This window comes from Lampetra fluviatilis, unplaced genomic scaffold (assembly GCF_964198595.1).
Source record: "Lampetra fluviatilis unplaced genomic scaffold, kcLamFluv1.1 SCAFFOLD_301, whole genome shotgun sequence".
Taxonomy (NCBI): Eukaryota; Metazoa; Chordata; class Hyperoartia; order Petromyzontiformes; family Petromyzontidae; genus Lampetra; species Lampetra fluviatilis.
The window spans coordinates 1-24,544 of NW_027620516.1; the positions used below are offsets into that span (position 1 = coordinate 1).

Sequence of the window (24,544 nt, forward strand, 5' to 3'; positions counted from 1 at the left end):
GTGTGCGTGTGTGTACCTCTGTGTGTGTACCTGTGTGTGTGTCTGTGTGTGTGTGTCTGTGTGTGTCTGTGTGTGTGTACCTGTGTGTGTGTGTACCTGTGTGTGTGTACCTGTGTGTGTGTACCTGTGTGTGTGTGTACCTGTGTGTGTGTGTCTGTGTGTGTGTACCTGTGTGTGTGTGTACCTGTGTGTGTGTACCTGTGTGTGTGTACCTGTGTGTGTGTGTACCTGTGTGTGTGTGTCTGTGTGTGTGTGTACCTGTGTGTGTGTGTATCTGTGTGTGTGTACCTGTGTGTGTGTACCTGTGTGTGTGTACCTGTGTGTGTGTACCTGTGTGTGTGTGTCTGTGTGTGTGTGTACCTGTGTGTGTGTACCTGTGTGTGTGTACCTGTGTGTGTGTGTACCTGTGTATGTGTGTCTGTGTGTGTGTACCTGTGTGTGTGTACCTGTGTGTGTGTACCTGTGTGTGTGTACCTGTGTGTGTGTGTCTGTGTGTGTGTGTACCTGTGTGTGTGTGTCTGTGTGTGTGTGTGTACCTGTGTGTGTGTACCTGTGTGTGTGTACCTGTGTGTGTGTACCTGTGTGTGTGTACCTGTGTGTGTGTGTATCTGTGTGTGTGTACCTGTGTGTGTGTACCTGTGTGTGTGTGTGTACCTGTGTGTGTGTGTCTGTGTGTGTGTGTACCTGTGTGTGTGTGTATCTGTGTGTGTGTACCTGTGTGTGTGTATCTGTGTGTGTGTGTGTACCTGTGTGTGTGTACCTGTGTGTGTGTACCTGTGTGTGTGTCTGTGTGTGTGTGTCTGTGTGTGTGTGTACCTGTGTGTGTGTGTACCTGTGTGTGTGCGTGTACCTGTGTGTGTGTGTACCTGTGTGTGTGTACCTGTGTGTGTGTGTACCTGTGTGTGTCTGTGTGTGTGTACCTGTGTGTGTGTATCTGTGTGTGTGTGTGTACCTGTGTGTGTGTACCTGTGTGTGTGTACCTGTGTGTGTGTACCTGTGTGTGTGTGTGTACCTGTGTGTGTGTGTACCTGTGTGTGTGTACCTGTGTGTGTGTACCTGTGTGTGTGTGTGTACCTGTGTGTGTGTGTACCTGTGTGTGTGTACCTGTGCGTGTGTGTGTCTGTGTGTGTGTCTGTGTGTGTGTAAGTACCTGTGTCTACCTGTGTGTGTGTACCTGTGTGTGTGTGTACCTGTGTGTGTGTCTGTGTGTGTGTGTACCTGTGTGTGTGTGTACCTGTGTGTGTGTGTACCTGTGTGTGTGTGTACCTGTGTGTGTGTACCTGTGTGTGTGTACCTGTGTGTGTGTACCTGTGTGTGTGTGTGTGTGTACCTGTGTGTGTGTACCTGTGTGTGTGTGTACCTGTGTGTGTGTACCTGTGTGTGTGCACCTGTGTGTGTGTCTGTGTGTGTGTACCTGTGTGTGTGTGTACCTGTGTGTGTGTCTGTGTGTGTGTGTACCTGTGTGTGTGTCTGTGTGTGTGTACCTGTGTGTGTGTGTACCTGTGTGTGTGTACCTGTGTGTGTGTGTACCTGTGTGTGTGTCTGTGTGTGTGTGTACCTGTGTGTACCTGTGTGTGTGTACCTGTGTGTGTGTAAGTACCTGTGTGTACCTGTGTGTGTGTACCTGTGTACCTGTGTCTGTGTAAGTACCTGTAAGTACCTGTAGGTACCTGCGCGCGTGCACCACTCACCGAAGACGGTACGCGCTGGCACGCTCTCCTTGTTGAGCCAGAAGGAGACCTGGGAGAGCATCACCGTCATGATGCACGGGATGTACGTCTGTATCATGAAGTAGCCCATCTTGCGGCGCAGTATAAAATTCACCGTCATCACCACGTACTCACCTGGGCGCAGGTAAGGAGGGGGAGGGAGGGGGGAGGGGGGGGGAGGGAGGGGAGGGAGGGGGGAGGGAGGGGGAGGGAGGGGAGAGAGGGGGGATGTACGTCTGTATCATGAAGTAGCCCATCTTGCGGCGCAGTATAAAATTCACCGTCATCACCACGTACTCACCTGGCGGCAGGTAGGGAGGGGGAGGGAGGGGGGAGGGGAGGGAGGGAGGGGAGGGAGGGGGGAGGAGGGGGAGGGAGGGGAGAGAAGGGGGATGTACGTCTGTATCATGAAGTAGCCCATCTTGCGGCGCAGTATAAAATTCACCGTCATCACCACGTACTCACCTGGGCGCAGGTAAGGAGGGGGAGGGAGGGGGGAGGGGAGGGAGAGAGGGGAGGGAGGGGGAGGGAGGGGGAGGGAGGGGAGAGAGGGGGGATGTACGTCTGTATCATGAAGTAGCCCATCTTGCGGCGCAGTATAAAATTCACCGTCATCACCACGTACTCACCTGGGCGCAGGTAGGGAGGGGGAGGGAGGGGGGAGGGGAGGGAGGGAGGGGAGGGAGGGGGAGGGAGGGAGGTGGGAGAGTGTGTGTAGTAGTAGTAGTGTGTGTGTGTAGTAGTAGTAGTGTGTGTGTGTAGTAGTAGTGTGTGTGTAGTAGTAGTAGTGTGTGTGTAGTAGTAGTAGTGTGTGTGTAGTAGTAGTAGTGTGTGTGTGTAGTAGTAGTAGTGTGTGTGTAGTAGTAGTAGTGTGTGTGTAGTAGTAGTAGTGTGTGTGTGTAGTAGTGTGTGTGTGTGTAGTAGTAGTAGTGTGTGTGTAGTAGTAGTAGTGTGTGTGTAGTAGTAGTAGTGTGTGTAGTAGTAGTAGTAGTGTGTGTAGTAGTAGTAGTAGTGTGTGTGTAGTAGTAGTAGTAGTGTGTGTAGTAGTAGTAGTGTGTGTGTAGTAGTAGTAGTGTGTGTGTAGTAGTAGTGTGTGTAGTAGTAGTAGTGTGTGTAGTAGTAGTAGTGTGTGTGTAGTAGTAGTAGTAGTGTGTGTAGTAGTAGTGTGTGTGTGTAGTAGTAGTAGTGTGTGTGTAGTAGTAGTGTGTGTGTAGTAGTAGTAGTAGTGTGTGTAGTAGTAGTGTGTGTGTGTAGTAGTAGTAGTGTGTGTGTAGTAGTGTGTGTGTAGTAGTAGTAGTGTGTGTGTGTAGTAGTAGTAGTGTGTGTAGTAGTGTGTGTGTAGTAGTGTGTGTGTAGTAGTAGTAGTGTGTGTGTAGTAGTAGTAGTGTGTGTAGTAGTGTGTGTAGTAGTAGTAGTAGTAGTAGTGTGTGTGTAGTAGTGTGTGTGTAGTAGTAGTAGTGTGTGTGTAGTAGTAGTGTGTAGTAGTAGTAGTAGTAGTGTGTGTAGTAGTAGTAGTAGTGTGTGTAGTAGTAGTGTGTGTGTGTGTAGTAGTAGTAGTGTGTGTGTAGTAGTAGTAGTGTGTGTAGTAGTAGTAGTAGTGTGTGTGTAGTAGTAGTAGTAGTGTGTGTAGTAGTAGTAGTAGTGTGTGTAGTAGTAGTAGTGTGTGTGTAGTAGTAGTAGTGTGTGTGTGTAGTAGTAGTGTGTGTAGTAGTAGTAGTAGTGTGTGTGTAGTAGTAGTAGTGTGTGTGTAGTAGTAGTAGTGTGTGTAGTAGTAGTAGTGTGTGTAGTAGTGTGTGTGTGTAGTAGTAGTAGTAGTGTGTGTGTGTGTAGTAGTAGTAGTGTGTGTGTAGTAGTAGTAGTGTGTGTGTAGTAGTAGTAGTGTGTGTGTAGTAGTAGTAGTGTGTGTGTAGTAGTAGTGTGTGTGTAGTAGTAGTAGTAGTAGTGTGTGTAGTAGTAGTAGTGTGTGTAGTAGTAGTAGTGTGTGTGTAGTAGTAGTAGTGTGTGTAGTAGTAGTGTGTGTGTAGTAGTAGTAGTAGTGTGTGTGTAGTAGTAGTAGTGTGTGTGTAGTAGTAGTGTGTGTGTAGTAGTAGTAGTGTGTGTGTAGTAGTAGTAGTGTGTGTGTAGTGTAGTAGTAGTAGTGTGTGTAGTAGTAGTAGTGTGTGTGTAGTAGTAGTGTGTGTGTAGTAGTAGTAGTAGTGTGTGTAGTAGTAGTAGTGTGTGTGTAGTAGTAGTAGTGTGTGTGTAGTAGTAGTAGTAGTGTGTGTGTAGTAGTAGTAGTAGTGTGTGTAGTAGTAGTAGTGTGTGTGTAGTAGTAGTAGTGTGTGTGTAGTAGTAGTAGTGTGTGTAGTAGTAGTAGTGTGTGTGTAGTAGTAGTAGTGTGTGTGTGTAGTAGTAGTAGTGTGTGTGTAGTAGTAGTAGTAGTGTGTGTAGTAGTAGTAGTGTGTGTAGTAGTAGTGTGTGTGTAGTAGTAGTAGTGTGTGTGTAGTAGTAGTGTGTGTGTAGTAGTAGTAGTGTGTGTGTAGTAGTAGTAGTGTGTGTGTAGTAGTAGTGTGTGTGTAGTAGTAGTAGTGTGTGTAGTAGTAGTAGTAGTGTGTGTGTAGTAGTAGTAGTGTGTGTGTAGTAGTAGTAGTAGTGTGTGTGTGTAGTAGTAGTAGTAGTGTGTGTAGTAGTAGTAGTGTGTGTGTAGTAGTAGTAGTGTGTGTAGTAGTAGTAGTAGTGTGTGTGTAGTAGTAGTAGTGTGTGTGTAGTAGTAGTAGTGTGTGTGTAGTAGTAGTAGTAGTGTGTGTGTGTGTAGTAGTAGTAGTGTGTGTGTAGTAGTAGTGTGTGTGTAGTAGTAGTAGTGTGTGTGTAGTAGTAGTAGTGTGTGTGTAGTAGTAGTAGTGTGTGTGTAGTAGTAGTGTGTGTGTGTAGTAGTAGTAGTTTGTGTAGTAGTAGTGTGTGTGTAGTAGTAGTAGTGTGTGTAGTAGTAGTAGTGTGTGTAGTAGTAGTAGTAGTGTGTGTGTAGTAGTAGTAGTGTGTGTGTAGTAGTAGTAGTGTGTGTGTAGTAGTAGTAGTGTGTGTGTGTAGTAGTAGTAGTGTGTGTGTAGTAGTAGTAGTGTGTGTGTAGTAGTAGTAGTGTTGTGTGTAGTAGTGTGTGTGTGTAGTAGTAGTAGTAGTGTGTGTGTAGTAGTAGTGTGTAGTAGTAGTAGTGTGTGTAGTAGTAGTGTGTGTGTAGTAGTAGTAGTAGTAGTGTGTGTAGTAGTAGTAGTGTGTGTAGTAGTAGTAGTGTGTGTAGTAGTAGTAGTAGTGTGTGTAGTAGTAGTAGTGTGTGTAGTAGTAGTAGTGTGTGTAGTAGTAGTAGTGTGTGTAGTAGTAGTATGTGTGTGTAGTAGTAGTAGTGTGTGTAGTAGTAGTAGTGTGTGTGTAGTAGTAGTAGTGTGTGTGTAGTAGTAGTAGTGTGTGTAGTAGTAGTAGTGTGTGTGTGTAGTAGTAGTAGTGTGTGTGTAGTAGTAGTAGTGTGTGTAGTAGTAGTAGTGTGTGTGTAGTAGTAGTAGTGTGTGTAGTAGTAGTAGTGTGTGTAGTAGTGTGTGTGTGTAGTAGTAGTGTGTGTGTGTAGTAGTAGTAGTGTGTGTGTAGTAGTAGTAGTGTGTGTAGTAGTAGTAGTGTGTGTGTAGTAGTAGTAGTGTGTGTGTAGTAGTAGTAGTAGTGTGTGTAGTAGTAGTAGTGTGTGTGTAGTAGTAGTGTGTGTGTGTGTAGTAGTAGTAGTGTGTGTGTGTAGTAGTAGTAGTGTGTGTGTAGTAGTAGTAGTGTGTGTGTAGTAGTAGTAGTGTGTGTGTAGTAGTAGTAGTGTGTGTGTAGTAGTAGTAGTAGTGTGTGTAGTAGTAGTAGTGTGTGTGTAGTAGTAGTGTGTGTGTAGTAGTAGTAGTGTGTGTGTAGTAGTAGTAGTGTGTGTGTAGTAGTAGTAGTGTGTGTGTAGTAGTAGTAGTGTGTGTGTAGTAGTAGTAGTGTGTGTAGTAGTAGTAGTAGTGTGTGTGTAGTAGTAGTAGTGTGTGTGTAGTAGTAGTGTGTGTGTAGTAGTAGTAGTGTGTGTGTAGTAGTAGTAGTAGTGTGTAGTAGTGTGTGTGTTAGTAGTAGTAGTGTGTGTAGTAGTATGTGTGTGTGTAGTAGTAGTAGTGTGTGTAGTAGTAGTAGTAGTGTGTGTGTAGTAGTAGTAGTGTGTGTGTGTAGTAGTAGTAGTGTGTGTGTAGTAGTAGTGTGTGTGTGTAGTAGTAGTAGTGTGTGTGTGTAGTAGTAGTAGTAGTGTGTGTGTGTAGTAGTAGTAGTGTGTGTGTGTAGTAGTAGTAGTGTGTGTAGTAGTAGTAGTGTGTGTGTAGTAGTAGTAGTGTGTGTGTAGTAGTAGTAGTGTGTGTAGTAGTAGTAGTAGTGTGTGTGTAGTAGTAGTAGTAGTGTGTGTGTAGTAGTAGTGTGTGTGTAGTAGTAGTAGTAGTGTGTGTGTAGTAGTAGTAGTAGTGTGTGTAGTAGTATGTGTGTGTAGTAGTAGTAGTGTGTGTGTAGTAGTAGTGTGTGTGTAGTAGTAGTAGTGTGTGTGTAGTAGTAGTAGTGTGTGTGTAGTAGTAGTAGTAGTGTGTGTAGTAGTAGTGTGTGTGTAGTAGTAGTAGTGTGTGTGTAGTAGTAGTAGTGTGTGTGTGTAGTAGTAGTGTGTGTGTAGTAGTAGTAGTGTGTGTGTAGTAGTAGTAGTGTGTGTGTAGTAGTAGTGTGTGTGTAGTAGTAGTAGTAGTGTGTGTGTAGTAGTAGTGTGTGTGTAGTAGTAGTAGTGTGTGTGTAGTAGTAGTAGTGTGTGTGTAGTAGTAGTAGTAGTGTGTGTGTAGTAGTAGTAGTGTGTGTGTGTGTAGTAGTAGTGTGTGTGTAGTAGTAGTAGTAGTGTGTAGTAGTAGTAGTAGTGTGTGTAGTAGTAGTAGTGTGTGTGTAGTAGTAGTAGTGTGTGTAGTAGTAGTAGTGTGTGTGTAGTAGTAGTGTGTGTGTAGTAGTAGTAGTGTGTGTGTAGTAGTAGTAGTAGTGTGTGTGTAGTAGTAGTGTGTGTGTAGTAGTAGTAGTGTGTGTGTAGTAGTAGTGTGTGTGTGTAGTAGTAGTAGTAGTGTGTGTGTAGTAGTAGTGTGTGTGTAGTAGTAGTAGTGTGTGTGTAGTAGTAAGTAGTGTGTGTAGTAGTAGTAGTAGTGTGTGTAGTAGTAGTAGTGTGTGTGTAGTAGTAGTAGTGTGTGTGTAGTAGTAGTAGTAGTGTGTGTAGTAGTAGTGTGTGTGTGTAGTAGTAGTGTGTGTAGTAGTAGTAGTGTAGTAGTAGTAGTAGTAGTGTGTAGTAGTAGTGTGTGTGTAGTAGTAGTAGTGTGTGTGTAGTAGTAGTGTGTGTGTAGTAGTAGTAGTGTGTGTGTGTAGTAGTAGTGTGTGTGTAGTAGTAGTGTGTGTAGTAGTAGTAGTAGTGTGTGTAGTAGTAGTAGTAGTGTGTGTGTAGTAGTAGTGTGTGTGTAGTAGTAGTAGTGTGTGTAGTAGTAGTAGTGTGTGTGTGTAGTAGTAGTGTGTGTGTAGTAGTAGTAGTGTGTGTAGTAGTAGTAGTAGTGTGTGTGTAGTAGTAGTAGTGTGTGTGTAGTAGTAGTAGTGTGTGTAGTAGTAGTAGTGTGTGTAGTAGTAGTAGTGTGTGTGTAGTAGTAGTAGTGTGTGTAGTAGTAGTAGTAGTGTGTGTGTAGTAGTAGTAGTGTGTGTAGTAGTAGTAGTGTGTGTGTAGTGTAGTAGTAGTGTGTGTAGTAGTAGTAGTAGTGTGTGTGTAGTAGTAGTAGTGTGTGTGTAGTAGTAGTAGTGTGTGTGTAGTAGTAGTAGTGTGTGTGTGTGTGTAGTAGTAGTAGTGTGTGTGTGTGTGTAGTAGTAGTAGTGTGTGTGTGTGTGTAGTACTCACCCCTGCTAGACAACACAGTCTCGCTGGCCACCGTGTGCGTCACCAGGTCGTACTGCAGGAGGCTGTAGTAGTAGTGTGTGTGTGTGTGAGTAGTAGTAGTGTGTGTGTGTGTAGTGGTACTATTACTCACCCCTACTAGACAACACAGTCTCGCTGGCCACTGTGTGCGTCACCAGGTCGTACTGCAGGAGGCTGTAGGACTCCCTGGGGACCTCCACGGAGTCGTTCAACCCCTTGCTCCAGCTGTACGTCATCTCCGTGGTGGGGTACGCGTCTGGGGGAGCAGGGGGGGGGGGGGGGGGCCACCGGGTTCAGTTGCGGCGGTTGCACGGGTTGCATCGGTTGCGTCGGTTGCATCGGTTGCGTCGGTTGCGTCGGTTGCGTCGGTTGCGTCGGTTGCACGAGTTGCGTCGGTTGCATGGGTTGCGTCGGTTGCACGAGTTGCGTCGGTTGCATGGGTTGCGTCGGTTGCATGGGTTGCGTCGGTTGCACGAGTTGCGTCGGTTGCATGGGTTGCGTCGGTTGCATGGGTTGCGTCGGTTGCACGAGTTGCGTCGGTTGCATGGGTTGCGTCGGTTGCAATGGTTGCATGGGTTGCACGCGTTGCGCCTGTTGCATGGGTTCCGTCGATCGCGTCGTTTGCGTCGGTTGCATGGATTGCGTCGGTTGCATGAGTTGCGTCGGTTGCATGGATTGCGTCGGTTGCACGGTTTGCGTCGGTTGCACGGTTTGCGTCGGTTGCACGGTTTGCGTCGGTTGCATGAGTTGCGTCGGTTGCATGGATTGCGTCGGTTGCATGGGTTGCATCGGTTGCACGGTTTGCGTCGGTTGCACGAGTTGCGTCGGTTGCATGGGTTGCATCGTCAGTTGCAGCAATTGTGTCAGTTGCGTGGGTTGCGTGGGTTGCGTGGGTTGCGCTCACAGCTGCCGAACTTGAGTGGACAGGCGTGGCCGTCCATGGGGAAGTTGACGAGATGCATGGGGCACTCAGCCTTGATGGTCAGTCTGGTGACACACACACAGTGACACACACACAGTGACACACACAGTGACACAGTGACACACACACAGTGACACACACAGTGACACACACACAGTGACACACACACAGTGACACAGTGACACACACACACAGTGACACACACAGTGACACACACACAGTGACACACACACAGTGACACAGTGACACACACACAGTGACACACACACAGACACACACAGACACACACAGTGACACACACACAGTGACACAGTGACACACACAGTGACACAGTGACACACACACACAGTGACACACACACAGACACACACACACAGTGACACACACAGACACACACACAGTGACACACACACACAGACACACAGTGACACACACAGACACACACACAGTGACACACACAATGACACACACACACAGTGACACACACACAGTGACACACACACACAGACACAGACAGTGACACACACAGTGACACACACACACACAGTGACACACACACACACAGTGACACACACACAGTGACACACACACAGTGACACACACAGTGACACACACACAGACACACACACAGACACACACACACACAGACACACACACACAGACAGAGAGACAGACAGACCTCATGGTGTACAGCACGGTCCCGTTCTTCATGATGCGGAACAGCTTGTTGGGAGCCGTCATGTTGTGTGACAAAACAAAGATCCCCCGTATAGCCTTAACAGACTGTAGGGGCAAGTGCTGTTACACACACAGTGACACACACACAGTGACACACACAGTGACACACACACACACAGACACACACAGTGACACACACACACAGTGACACACACACAGTGACACACACAGTGACACACACACAGACACACACACAGACACACACACACACAGACAGAGAGACACACAGACAGAGAGACAGACAGACCTCATGGTGTAGAGCACCGTCCCGTTCTTCATGATGCGGAACAGCTTGTTGGGAGCTGTCATGTTGTGTGACACACACAGTGACACACACACAGTGACAGACACAGTGACACACACACACAGTGACACACACACACACAGTGACACACACACACACAGTGACACACACACAGTGACACACACACACAGTGACACACACACAGTGACACACACACACAGTGACACACACAGTGACACACACACAGTGACACACACACACAGTGACACACACACAGTGACACACACACAGTGACACACACACACAGTGACACACACACAGTGACACACACACAGTGACACACACAGTGACACACACACAGTGACACACACACACAGTGACACACACACACAGTGACACACACACACAGTGACACACACACACACAGTGACACACACACAGTGACACACACACACAGACACACACACAGTGACACACACACACACAGACACACACACAGTGACACACACACACAGACAGTGACACACACAGACAGTGACACACACACACAGTGACACACACACAGTGACACACACAGTGACACACACAGTGACACACACAGTGACACACACACACAGTGACACACACACAATGACACACACAGTGACACACACACAATGACACACACAGTGACACACACACACAGTGACACACACACAGTGACACACACAGTGACACACACACACAGTGACACACACACAGTGACACACACAGTGACACACACACACAGACACACACAGTGACACACACACACAGACAGAGAGACAGACAGACCTCATGGTGTAGAGCACCGTCCCGTTCTTCATGATGCGGAACAGCTTGTTGGGAGCCGTCATGTTGTGCGCCACACACACAGTGACACACACACAGTGACACACACACACACAGACACACACACAGACACAGACAGAGAGACAGACAAACCTCATGGTGTAGAGCACGGTCCCGTTCTTCATGATGCGGAACAGCTTGTTGGGAGCCGTCATGTTGTGCGCCACACACAGTGACACACACACAGTGACACACACAGACACACACAGACACACACACACACAGTGACACACACAGACACACACAGACACAGACAGAGAGACAGACAGACCTCATGGTGTACAGCACCGTCCCGTTCTTCATGATGCGGAACAGCTTGTTGGGAGCCGTCATGTTGTGTGCCACACACACAGTGACACACACACAGACAGACACACACACACACAGACACACACAGACACAGACAGAGAGACAGACAGACCTCATGGTGTAGAGCACGGTCCCGTTCTTCATGATGCGGAACAGCTTGTTGGGAGCCGTCATGTTGTGCGCCACACACACAGTGACACACACACAGACACACACACACACAGTGACACACACAGACACACACAGTGACACAGACAGAGAGACAGACAAACCTCATGGTGTACAGCACGGTCCCGTTCTTCATGATGCGGAACAGCTTGTTGGGAGCCGTCATGTTGTGCGCCACACACACAGTGACACACACACAGACACACACACAGACACACAGTGACACACACACACAGAAAGACAGACAGAGAGACAGACAGAGAGACAGACAGACCTCATGGTGTAGAGCACCGTCCCGTTCTTCATGATGCGGAACAGCTTGTTGGGAGCCGTCATGTTGTGCGCCACACACACAGTGACACACACACAGACACACACACAGACACACACACAGACACACAGTGACACACACACAGAGAGACACACACAGACACAGACAGAGAGACAGACAGACCTCATGGTGTACAGCACGGTCCCGTTCTTCATGATGCGGAACAGCTTGTTGGGAGCCGTCATGTTGTGTGCCACACACACAGTGACACACACACAGACACACACACAGACACACAGTGACACAGACACACACAGACACAGACAGAGAGACAGACAGACCTCATGGTGTAGAGCACGGTCCCGTTCTTCATGATGCGGAACAGCTTGTTGGGAGCCGTCATGTTGTGCGCCACACACACACAGTGACACACACACAGTGACACACACACACACAGTGACACACACAGACACAGACAGAGAGACAGACAGACCTCATGGTGTAGAGCACGGTCCCGTTCTTCATGATGCGGAACAGCTTGTTGGGAGCCGTCATGTTGTGCGCCACACACACAGTGACACACACACAGTGACACACACAGTGACACACACACACACAGACAGAGAGACAGACAGACCTCATGGTGTACAGCACGGTCCCGTTCTTCATGATGCGGAACAGCTTGTTGGGAGCCGTCATGTTGTGTGCCACACACACAGTGACACACACACAGACACACACACAGACACACACACAGACACACACACACACAGACACACACACACACAGACAGAGAGACAGACAGACCTCATGGTGTACAGCACGGTCCCGTTCTTCATGATGCGGAACAGCTTGTTGGGAGCCGTCATGTTGTGCGCCACAGACTTCTTCCCGTTCCTGAAGAACGTGTCGGGGGTCCAGATGTGGCTGACCATGAGGTTGTTCAGGCGCAGGATCTCGGGGGGCCCCTCGAACGCCAGGCGCTTGTCCACCCACGTCTGGCGGAAGAACACGTCCATCGTGTACTCCTGTAGAGAGACACAGAGTTAGTTAGACAGAGAGACAGAGAGAGACACAGAGACACACACACACAGAGACACAGAGAGACAGGATCTCGGGGGGCCCCTCGAACGCCAGGCGCTTGTCCACCCACGTCTGACGGAAGAACACGTCCATGGTGTACTCCTGTAGAGAGACACAGAGTTAGTTAGACAGAGAGACAGAGAGAGACACAGAGACACACACACAGAGACACAGAGAGACAGGATCTCGGGGGGGCCCCTCGAACGCCAGGCGCTTGTCCACCCACGTCTGGCGGAAGAACACGTCCATGGTGTACTCCTGTAGAGAGACACAGAGTTAGTTAGACAGAGAGACAGAGAGAGAGACAGAGAGAGACAGAGACACAGAGAGACAGGATCTCGGGGGGCCCCTCGAACGCCAGGCGCTTGTCCACCCACGTCTGGCGGAAGAACACGTCCATCGTGTACTCCTGCAGAGAGACACAGAGTTAGTTAGACAGAGAGACAGAGAGAGACACAGAGACACACACACAGAGAGACAGAGAGACAGGATCTCGGGGGGCCCCTCGAACGCCAGGCGCTTGTCCACCCACGTCTGGCGGAAGAACACGTCCATGGTGTACTCCTGTAGAGAGACACAGAGTTAGTTAGACAGAGAGAGAGAGAGACAGAGAGAGAGAGAGAGAGACAGAGAGACAGGATCTCGGGGGGCCCCTCGAACGCCAGGCGCTTGTCCACCCACGTCTGGCGGAAGAACACGTCCATCGTGTACTCCTGTAGAGAGACACAGAGTTAGTTAGACAGAGAGAGAGAGACAGAGAGAGACAGAGAGACAGAGAGACACACAGAGACACAGAGAGACAGGATCTCGGGGGGCCCCTCGAACGCCAGGCGCTTGTCCACCCACGTCTGGCGGAAGAACACGTCCATCGTGTACTCCTGTAGAGAGACACAGAGTTAGTTAGACAGAGAGACAGAGAGAGACACAGAGACACACACACAGACACACAGAGAGACAGGATCTCGGGGGGCCCCTCGAACGCCAGGCGCTTGTCCACCCACGTCTGGCGGAAGAACACGTCCATCGTGTACTCCTGTAGAGAGACACAGAGTTAGTTAGACAGAGAGACAGAGAGAGACACAGAGACACACACACAGACACACAGAGAGACAGGATCTCGGGGGGCCCCTCGAACGCCAGGCGCTTGTCCACCCACGTCTGGCGGAAGAACACGTCCATCGTGTACTCCTGTAGAGAGACACAGAGTTAGTTAGACAGAGAGACAGAGAGAGACACAGAGACACACACACAGACACACAGAGAGACAGGATCTCGGGGGGCCCCTCGAACGCCAGGCGCTTGTCCACCCACGTCTGACGGAAGAACACGTCCATCGTGTACTCCTGCAGAGAGACAGAGTTAGTTAGACAGAGAGACAGAGAGAGACAGAGAGAGACAGAGAGACAGAGACACACAGACACACAGAGAGACAGGATCTCGGGGGGCCCCTCGAACGCCAGACGCTTGTCCACCCACGTCTGGCGGAAGAACACGTCCATCGTGTACTCCTGTAGAGAGACACAGAGTTAGTTAGACAGAGAGACAGAGAGAGAGACAGAGAGAGAGAGACAGAGACACACAGAGACACAGAGAGACAGGATCTCGGGGGGGCCCCTCGAACGCCAGGCGCTTGTCCACCCACGTCTGACGGAAGAACACGTCCATCGTGTACTCCTGTAGAGAGACACAGAGTTAGTTAGACAGAGAGACAGAGAGAGACACAGAGACACACACACAGAGACACAGAGAGACAGGATCTCGGGGGGCCCCTCGAACGCCAGGCGCTTGTCCACCCACGTCTGACGGAAGAACACGTCCATGGTGTACTCCTGTAGAGAGACACAGAGTTAGTTAGACAGAGAGAGAGAGAGACAGAGAAAGAGAGAGAGACACAGAGAGACAGGATCTCGGGGGGCCCCTCGAACGCCAGGCGCTTGTCCACCCACGTCTGGCGGAAGAACACGTCCATCGTGTACTCCTGTAGAGAGACACAGAGACACGGAGAGAGGTAGATAGACAGAGAGAGAGAGACAGAGAGAGAGAGAGACAGAGAGACACAGAGAGTCACAGAGAGACACAGAGAGACACACACAGAGAGACACACAGAGAGACAGAGAGACACGGAGACAGAGAGACACAGAGACACAGAGACACACAGAGAGAGACACAGAGAGAGAGACACAGAGACACACAGAGAGACAGAGAGACACAGAGACACAGAGACACACAGAGAGACACACAGAGACACACAGAGAGACACAGAGACACAGAGAGACACACAGAGACAGAGACACACACAGAGAGACACACAGAGACACAGATAGACACACAGAGACACACAGAGACACACAGAGACACACAGAGACAGAGACACACAGAGACACACAGAGACACACAGAGAGACACACAGAGACACACAGAGACACAGAGACACACAGAGACACACACAGAGACACAGAGACACAGAGACACACAGAGACACAGAGACACACACAGAGACACACAGAGACACACAGAGACACAGAGACACACAGAGACACACACAGAGACACAGAGACACAGAGACACACAGAGACACAGAGACACACACAGAGACACACACAGAGACACAGATAGACACACAGAGACACACAGAGACACACAGAGACACACAGAGACAGAGACACACAGAGACACACAGAGACACACAGAGAGACACACAGAGACACACAGAGACACAGAGACACACAGAGACACACACAGAGACACAGAGACACAGAGACACACAGAGACACAGAGACACACACAGAGACACACAGAGACACACAGAGACACAGAGACACACAGAGACACACACAGAGACACAGAGACACAGAGACACACAGAGACACAGAGACACACACAGAGACACACACACAGAGAGACACAGAGAGACACACAGAGACACACAGAGAGACACAGAGATGGTGTTGATGTTGATGATGATGTTGTTGATGTTGATGGTGATGTTGATGTTGTTGTTGATGTTGTTGTTGTTGATGATGTTTTTGTTGATGATGTTGATGTTGATGTTATTGTTGTTGATGTTGATGTTGTTGTTGTTGATGGTCTTAATGATGATGTTGATGTTGATGTTATTGTTGTTGATGTTGATGGTCTTAATGATGATGTTGATGATGTTGATGGTGTTGATGTTAATGATGTTGTTGTTGATGATGTTGATGATGTTGATGGTGTTGATGTTGATGATGATGTTGTTGATGTTGTTGATGATGTTGATGATGTTGTTGTTGATGATGTTGATGTTGATGATGTTGTTGATGATGTTGATGGTCTTAATGATGATGTTGATGATGTTGATGGTGTTGATGTTGATGATGATGTTGTTGATGATGTTGTTGATGATGTTGATGTTGATGATGTTGATGTTGATGATGTTGATGATGTTGATGTTGATGATGTTGTTGATGATGTTGATGTTGATGTTATTGTTGTTGATGATGTTGATGGTGTTGATGTTGATGATGATGTTGTTGATGATGTTGATGATGTTGATGGTGTTGATGTTGATGATGATGTTGTTGATGTTGTTGATGATGTTGATGATGTTGTTGTTGATGATGTTGATGTTGATGATGTTGTTGATGATGTTGATGATGTTGATGGTGTTGATGTTGATGATGATGTTGTTGATGTTGTTGATGATGTTGATGTTGATGGTGTTGATGTTAATGATGTTGTTGTTGATGATGTTGATGATGTTGATGGTGTTGATGTTGATGATGTTGTTGATGTTGATGGTGTTGATGTTAATGATGTTGTTGTTGATGATGTTGATGATGTTGATGATGTTGATGGTGTTGATGTTGATGATGATGTTGTTGATGTTGTTGATGATGTTGATGATGTTGTTGTTGATGATGTTGATGTTGATGATGTTGTTGATGATGTTGATGGTCTTAATGATGATGTTGATGATGTTGATGGTGTTGATGTTGATGATGATGTTGTTGATGATGTTGTTGATGATGTTGATGTTGATGATGTTGATGTTGATGATGTTGTTGATGATGTTGATGTTGATGTTATTGTTGTTGATGATGTTGATGGTGTTGATGTTGATGATGATGTTGTTGATGATGTTGATGATGTTGATGGTGTTGATGTTGATGATGATGTTGTTGATGTTGTTGATGATGTTGATGATGTTGTTGTTGATGATGTTGATGTTGATGATGTTGTTGATGATGTTGATGATGTTGATGGTGTTGATGTTGATGATGATGTTGTTGATGTTGTTGATGATGTTGATGTTGATGGTGTTGATGTTAATGATGTTGTTGTTGATGATGTTGATGATGTTGATGGTGTTGATGTTGATGATGTTGTTGATGTTGATGGTGTTGATGTTAATGATGTTGTTGTTGATGATGTTGATGATGTTGATGATGTTGATGGTGTTGATGTTGATGATGATGTTGTTGATGTTGTTGATGATGTTGATGGTGTTGATGTTGATGATGTTGATGTTGTTGATGTTGATGATGTTGATGGTGTTGATGTTAATGATGTTGTTGTTGATGATGTTGATGATGTTGATGGTGTTGATGGTGTTGATGTTGATGATGATGTTGTTGATGTTGTTGATGATGTTGATGGTGTTGATGTTGATGATGTTGATGTTGATGGTGTTGATGTTAATGATGTTGTTGTTGATGATGTTGATGATGTTGATGGTGTTGATGTTGATGATGTTGTTGTTGATGATGTTGATGATGTTGATGGTGTTGATGTTGATGATGTTGTTGATGTTGATGGTGTTGATGTTAATGATGTTGTTGTTGATGATGTTGATGATGTTGATGATGTTGATGGTGTTGATGTTGATGATGATGTTGTTGATGTTGTTGATGATGTTGATGGTGTTGATGTTGATGATGTTGATGTTGTTGATGATGTTGATGTTATTGTTGTTGATGTTGATGGTCTTAATGATGATGTTGATGATGTTGATGATGATGTTAATGATGTTGTTGTTGATGATGTTGATGATGTTGATGATGTTGATGTTGTTGATGTTGATGATGTTGATGGTGTTGATGTTAATGATGTTGTTGTTGATGATGTTGATGATGTTGATGGTGTTGATGTTGATGATGTTGTTGATGTTGATGGTGTTGATGTTAATGATGTTGATGTTGTTGATGTTGATGATGATGTTGATGATGTTGTTGTTGATGGTGTTGATGTTGATGATGTTGTTGATGTTGATGGTGTTGATGTTAATGATGTTGATGTTGTTGATGTTGTTGATGATGTTGATGATGTTGTTGTTGATGATGTTGATGATGTTGATGTTGATGTTATTGTTGTTGATGTTGATGGTGTTGATGTTGATGATGATGTTGTTGATGATGTTGATGATGTTGATGATGATGTTGTTGATGATGTTGATGATGTTGTTGATGATGTTGATGTTGTTGTTGATGTTGTTGTTGTTGATGATGTTTTTGTTGATGATGTTGATGTTGATGTTATTGTTGTTGATGTTGATGGTGTTGATGTTGATGATGATGTTGTTGATGTTGATGGTGATGTTGATGTTGTTGTTGATGTTGTTGTTGTTGATGATGTTTTTGTTGATGATGTTGATGTTATTGTTGTTGATGTTGATGGTCTTAATGATGATGTTGATGATGTTGATGGTGTTGATGTTAATGATGTTGTTGTTGATGATGTTGATGTTGATGATGTTGATGGTGTTGATGTTGATGATGTTGTTGTTGATGATGTTGATGTTGATGATGATGTTGTTGATGTTGATGGTGTTGTTGATGTTGATGTTGATGGTGTTGTTGATGTTGATGGTGTTGTTGATGTTGATGTTTATGTTGATGTTGATGGTGTTGTTGATGTTGATGGTGTTGATGTTAATGATGTTGTTGTTGATGATGTTGATGTTGATGGTGTTGTTGATGTTGATGTTGATGATGTTGATGGTGTTGTTGTTGTTGTTGATGGTGTTGATGTTGATGATGTTGTTGTTGATGATGTTGATGTTGATGATGTTGATGGTGTTGATGTTGATGTTTATGTTGTTGATGTTGATGGTGTTGTTGTTGTTGATGATGTTGTTGATGTTGTTGATGATGATGTTGATGTTTATGTTGATGATGATGATGTTGACGAGGCCCCAGGCTTCACCATCTCCACGTCAGACACAGGCCCAAAGCTCGTCACGTAGATGTCCGTGCGCACCTCCGTCACGGGGCCTGGGGGGGGGGCAGGGGGGGGAGGGGAGGGGGGGGGGGAGGGGGGAGGGGGGGGAGGTAGTGGGGGGGGGAGGGTGGGGGGGGAGGGGGGGGTGGGGGGGGAGGGGGGGTGGGGGGGGAGAAGGGAGGGGGGAGGGGGAGGGGGAGGAGGAGGGGGGAGGGGGAAGGGGAGGGGGGAGGGGGGGCAGCAGGGGGGGGGAGGGAGGGAGGGGGAGGAGGAGGGGGAAGGGGGGAGGGGGGGAGGGGGGAGGAGGAGGGGGGAGGGGGGAGGGGGGGAGGGGGAGGAGGAGGGGGGAGGGGGGAGGGGGGGAGGTAGTGGGGGGGGTGGGGGGGGAGGGGGGGGTGGGGGGGGAGGGGGAGGAGGAGGGTGGAGGGGGGAGGGGGGGAGGGAGGAGGAGGGGGGAGGGGGGAGGGGAGGGGGGAGGGGGGAGGGAGGAGGAGGGGGGAGGGGGGAGGGGGGGAGGGGGAGGAGGGAGGGGGGAGGGGGGAGGGGGGGGAGGTAGTGGGGGGGGTGGGGGGGGGAGGGGGGGTGGGGGGGGAGGGGGGAGGAGGAGGGTGGAGGGGGGAGGGGGGGAGGGAGGAGGAGGGGGGAGGGGGGAGGGGAGGGGGGAGGGGGGGAGGGAGGAGGAGGGGGAGGGGGGGAGGGGGGAGGGGGGGCAGCAGGGAGGGGAGGGGGGAGGGGGGGAGGGAGGAGGAGGGGGGAGGGGGAGGAGGAGGGGGGAGGGGGGAGGGGGGGAGGGGGTGGAGGGAGGAGGAGGGGGGATGGGGGAGGAGGGGGGCAGGGGGGGGAGGGGGGAGGGGGGAGGGGGAGGAGGAGGGGGGAGGGGGGAGGGGAGGGGGGAGGGGGGGAGGGGGGAGGGGGAGGAGGAGGGGGGAGGGGGGAGGGGAGGGGGGAGGGAGGAGGAGGGGGGAGGGGGGAGGGGAGGGGGGAGGGGGGAGGAGGGGGGAGGGGGGAGGGGAGGGGGGAGGGGGGGAGGGGGGAGGGGGAGGAGGAGGGGGGAGGGGGGAGGGGAGGGGGGAGGGAGGAGGAGGGGGGAGGGGGGAGGGGAGGGGGGAGGGGGGAGGGGAGGGGGGAGGGGGGAGGAGGAGGGGGGAGGGGGGAGGGGAGGGGGGAGGGGGGAGGAGGGGGGCAGGGGGGGGAGGGGGGGAGGGGGGAGGGGGAGGAGGGGGGAGTGGGGGGAGAGGGTTGTGTTATAAAGATGCTGATACTACTGATACTACTACTACTACTGACACTACTACTACTAATACTACTGATCCTACTACTGATACAACTACTACTGACACTACTACTACTAATACTACTGATCCTACTACTGATACTACTGATACTACTACTGCTACTGATCCTACTACTGCTGATCCTAATACTACTACTACTGACACTACTACTACTAATACTACTGATCCTACTACTGATACTACTGATACTACTACTGCTACTGATACTAATATTACTGATACTATTACTGATCCTACTACTGATCCTACTACTGACGTTACCTCCGAACCCGGGGCGAAGGCGGTTGTCGTATCCCCGCAGTAGGTTGTCCAGGATGCGTGTGATGTTGTGCGGGTTCACGTTCACTGACGCCCCGCTCGTCACGGTGACGGTGGTCATCATCATCATCGCCATCGCCAGCTGGAACAGCGCTAGCGCCAGGCTGGGAGAGACACGGGGTGGGAAACTCACTCACTCAGACACTCACCCAGCTACTCACCCAGACACTCACTCACTCAGACACTCACTCACCCAGACACTCAACCACTCACTCACCCAGACACTCACACAGACACTCACCCAGACACTCACTCAGACACTCACCCAGCTACTCACTCAGTCACTCACACAGACACTCACTCAGACACTCACTCACTCACCCACTGACTCACCCAGACACTCACCCACTCACTCACCCAGACACTCACCCACTCACTCACCCACTCACTCAGACACTCACTCACACACTCACACAGACACTCACCCACCCACACACGCTCACTGACGCCCCGCTCGTCACGGTGACGGTGGTCATCATCATCATCGCCATCGCCAGCTGGAACAGCGCTAGCGCCAGGCTGGGAGAGAGGAGATCACCGTTACTCACCCACTTAGTCACCCACTTACTCACCCAGACACTCACTCACTCACCCACACACGCTCACAGACGCCCCACTCGTCACGGTGACGGTGGTCATCATCATCATCGCCATCGCCAGCTGGAACAGCGCTAGCGCCAGGCTGGGAGAGACACGAACTCACCGTTACTCACCCACTCACATAGACACTCACTCACATAGACACTCACTCAGTCACTCACCCAGACACTCAGTCACCCAGACACTCACTCACTCACTCAGACACAGACACTCACCCACACACGCTCACAGACGCCCCGCTCGTCACGGTGACGGTGGTCATCATCATCATCGCCATCGCCAGCTGGAACAGCGCTAGCGCCAGGCTGGGAGAGACACGGGGTGGGAAACTCACTCACTCAGACACTCACCCAGCTACTCACCCAGACACTCACTCACTCAGACACTCACTCACCCAGACACTCAACCACTCACTCACCCAGACACTCACACAGACACTCACCCAGACACTCACTCAGACACTCACCCAGCTACTCACTCAGTCACTCACACAGACACTCACTCAGACACTCACTCACTCACCCACTGACTCACCCAGACACTCACCCACTCACTCACCCAGACACTCACCCACTCACTCACCCACTCACTCAGACACTCACTCACACACTCACACAGACACTCACCCACCCACACACGCTCACTGACGCCCCGCTCGTCACGGTGACGGTGGTCATCATCATCATCGCCATCGCCAGCTGGAACAGCGCTAGCGCCAGGCTGGGAGAGAGGAGATCACCGTTACTCACCCACTTAGTCACCCACTCACTCACCCAGACACTCACCCACTCACTCAGACACTCACTCAGACACTCACTCACTCACCCACTCACTCAGACACTCACTCACCCAGACACTCAGACACTCACTCACCCACTCACTCAGTCACTCAGTCACTCACTCACTCACTCAGTCACTCACACAGACACTCACCCACTCACCCACACACTCACCCACTCACTCACTCACCCACACACGCTCACAGACGCCCCGCTCGTCACGGTGACGGTGGTGGTCATCATCGCCATCGCCAGCTGGAACAGCGCTAGCGCCAGGCTGGGAGAGAGGAGATCACCGTTACTCACCCACTTAGTCACCCACTCACTCACCCAGACACTCACCCACTCACTCAGACACTCACTCAGACACTCACTCACTCACCCACTCACACAGACACTCACTCACCCAGACACTCAGACACTCACTCACCCACTCACTCAGTCACTCAGTCACTCACTCACTCAGTCACTCACACAGACACTCACCCACTCACCCACACACTCACCCACTCACTCACCCAGACACTCACCCACTCACTCAGACACTCACTCAGACACTCACTCACTCACCCACTCACTCAGACACTCACTCACACACACACGCTCACAGACGCCCCGCTCGTCACGGTGACGGTGGTGGTCATCATCATCGCCATCGCCAGCTGGAACAGCGCTAGCGCCAGGCTGGGAGAGAGGAGATCACCGTTACTCACCCACTTAGTCACCCACTCAGTCACCCAGACACTCACCCACTCACTCAGACACTCACTCAGACACTCACTCACTCACCCACTCACTCAGACACTCACTCACCCACACACGCTCACAGACGCCCCGCTCGTCACGGTGACGGTGGTCATCATCATCATCGCCATCGCCAGCTGGAACAGCGCTAGCGCCAGGCTGGGAGAGAGGAGATCACCGTTACTCACCCACTTAGTCACCCACTCAGTCACCCAGACACTCACCCACTCACTCAGACACTCACTCAGACACTCACTCACTCACCCACCCACTCAGACACTCACTCACTCACTCAGACACTCACTCACCCACACACGCTCACAGACGCCCCGCTCGTCACGGTGACGGTGGTGGTCATCATCGCCATCGCCAGCTGGAACAGCGCTAGCGCCAGGCTGGGAGAGAGGAGATCACCGTTACTCACCCACTTAGTCACCCACTCACTCACCCAGACACTCACCCACTCACTCAGACACTCACTCAGACACTCACTCACCCACTCACACAGACACTCACTCACCCAGACACTCAGACACTCACTCACTCACCCACTCACTCAGTCACTCAGTCACTCACTCACTCACTCACCCACTCACACAGACACTCACCCACTCACCCACACACTCACCCAGACACTCACCCACTCACTCACCCAGACACTCACACAGACACTCACCCAGACACTCACACAGACACTCACTCACCCACACAGACACTCACTCACCCACTCACTCAGACACTCACCCACACACTCACCCACTCACTCACTCACTCAGACACTCACTCACCCACACAGACACTCACTCACCCACTCACTCAGACACTCACTCACTCACTCAGACACTCACTCACTCAGACACTCACCCAGACACTCACCCAGACACTCAGACACTCACCCACTCACTCAGACACTCACTCACTTACACAGACACTCACTCACCCACTCACTCAGACACTCACCCACTCACTCAGACACTCACTCACTCACTCAGACACTCACCCAGACACTCACCCAGACACTCAGACACTCACCCACTCACTCAGACACTCACTCACTCACACAGACACTCACTCACCCACTCACTCAGACACTCACTCACCCACACACTCAGTCACTCACTTACTCACTCAGACACTCAGACACTCACTCACACACTCACTCAGTCACTCACTCACTCAGTCACTCAGACACTCACACAGACACTCAGTCACTCACCCAGTCACTCACTCACTCAGTCAACCAGCTACTCACTCACTCACACACTCACCCAGACACTCACCCAGCTACTCACACAGACACCTACACACTCACTCACCCACTCACCCACTCACCCACTCACCCAGTCACTCACTCACTCAGTCACCCAGCTACTCACTCACTCACACACTCACCCAGACACTCACCCAGCTACTTACACAGACACCTACACACTCACTCACCCACTCACCCACTCACCCAGCTACTCACTCACTCACACACTCAGCTACTCACTCACTCACACACTCGGCTACTCACTCACCCACTCACTCACCCACTCACTCACCCAGACACTCACACATACACTCACCCAGTCACTCACTCACTCAGACACTCACACAGACACTCACCCAGACACTCACCCAGACACTCACCCACTCACTCAGACACTCACTCACCCACTCACTCACCCACTCACTCAGTCACTCAGTCACTCACTCACTCAGTCACTCACACATACACTCACTCACTCACTCACCCACTAACTCACCCAGACACTCACCCACTCACTCACCCAGACACTCACACAGACACTCACCCAGACACTCACACAGACACTCACCCAGACACTCACCCAGACACTCACCCAGACACTCACCCAGACACTCACCCACTCACTCAGACATTCACTCACCCACTCACTCACCCACTCACTCACCCACTCACTCAGTCACTCAGTCACTCACTCACTCAGTCACTCACACATACACTCACTCACTCACCCACTAACTCACCCAGACACTCACCCACTCACTCACCCAGACACTCACACAGACACTCACCCAGACACTCACACAGACACTCAGACCCTCACCCACTCACTCACACACTCACCCAGACACTCACCCAGCTACTCACACAGACACCTACACACTCACTCACCCACTCACCCACTCACTCACCCACCCAGTCACTCACTCACTCAGTCACCCAGCTACTCACTCACTCACACACTCACCCAGACACTCACCCAGCTACTCACACAGACACCTACACACTCACTCACCCACTCACCCACTCACCCACTCACCCAGTCACTCACTCACTCAGTCACCCAGCTACTCACTCACTCACACACTCACCCAGACACTCACCCA

The 24,544-nt window shown here is 49.8% G+C and overlaps 1 protein-coding gene across 1 annotated transcript; it reads right to left on the reverse strand.

Annotated features, from left to right (window-relative positions):
• Positions 1-1,670: 1,670 nt before the first annotated feature.
• Positions 1,671-20,190, reverse strand: LOC144954002 (gamma-aminobutyric acid receptor subunit alpha-4-like; the record flags this gene model as incomplete). The annotated part of the gene is made up of 6 exons (XM_078884585.1): positions 20,010-20,190; positions 18,439-18,506; positions 11,980-12,200; positions 8,555-8,637; positions 7,763-7,906; positions 1,671-1,844 (listed from the first exon to the last, which is right to left on the reverse strand). Coding segments are annotated over exons 1-6 (823 nt in total), but the record flags the coding sequence as incomplete, so codon positions are not given.
• Positions 20,191-24,544: the final 4,354 nt, after the last annotated feature.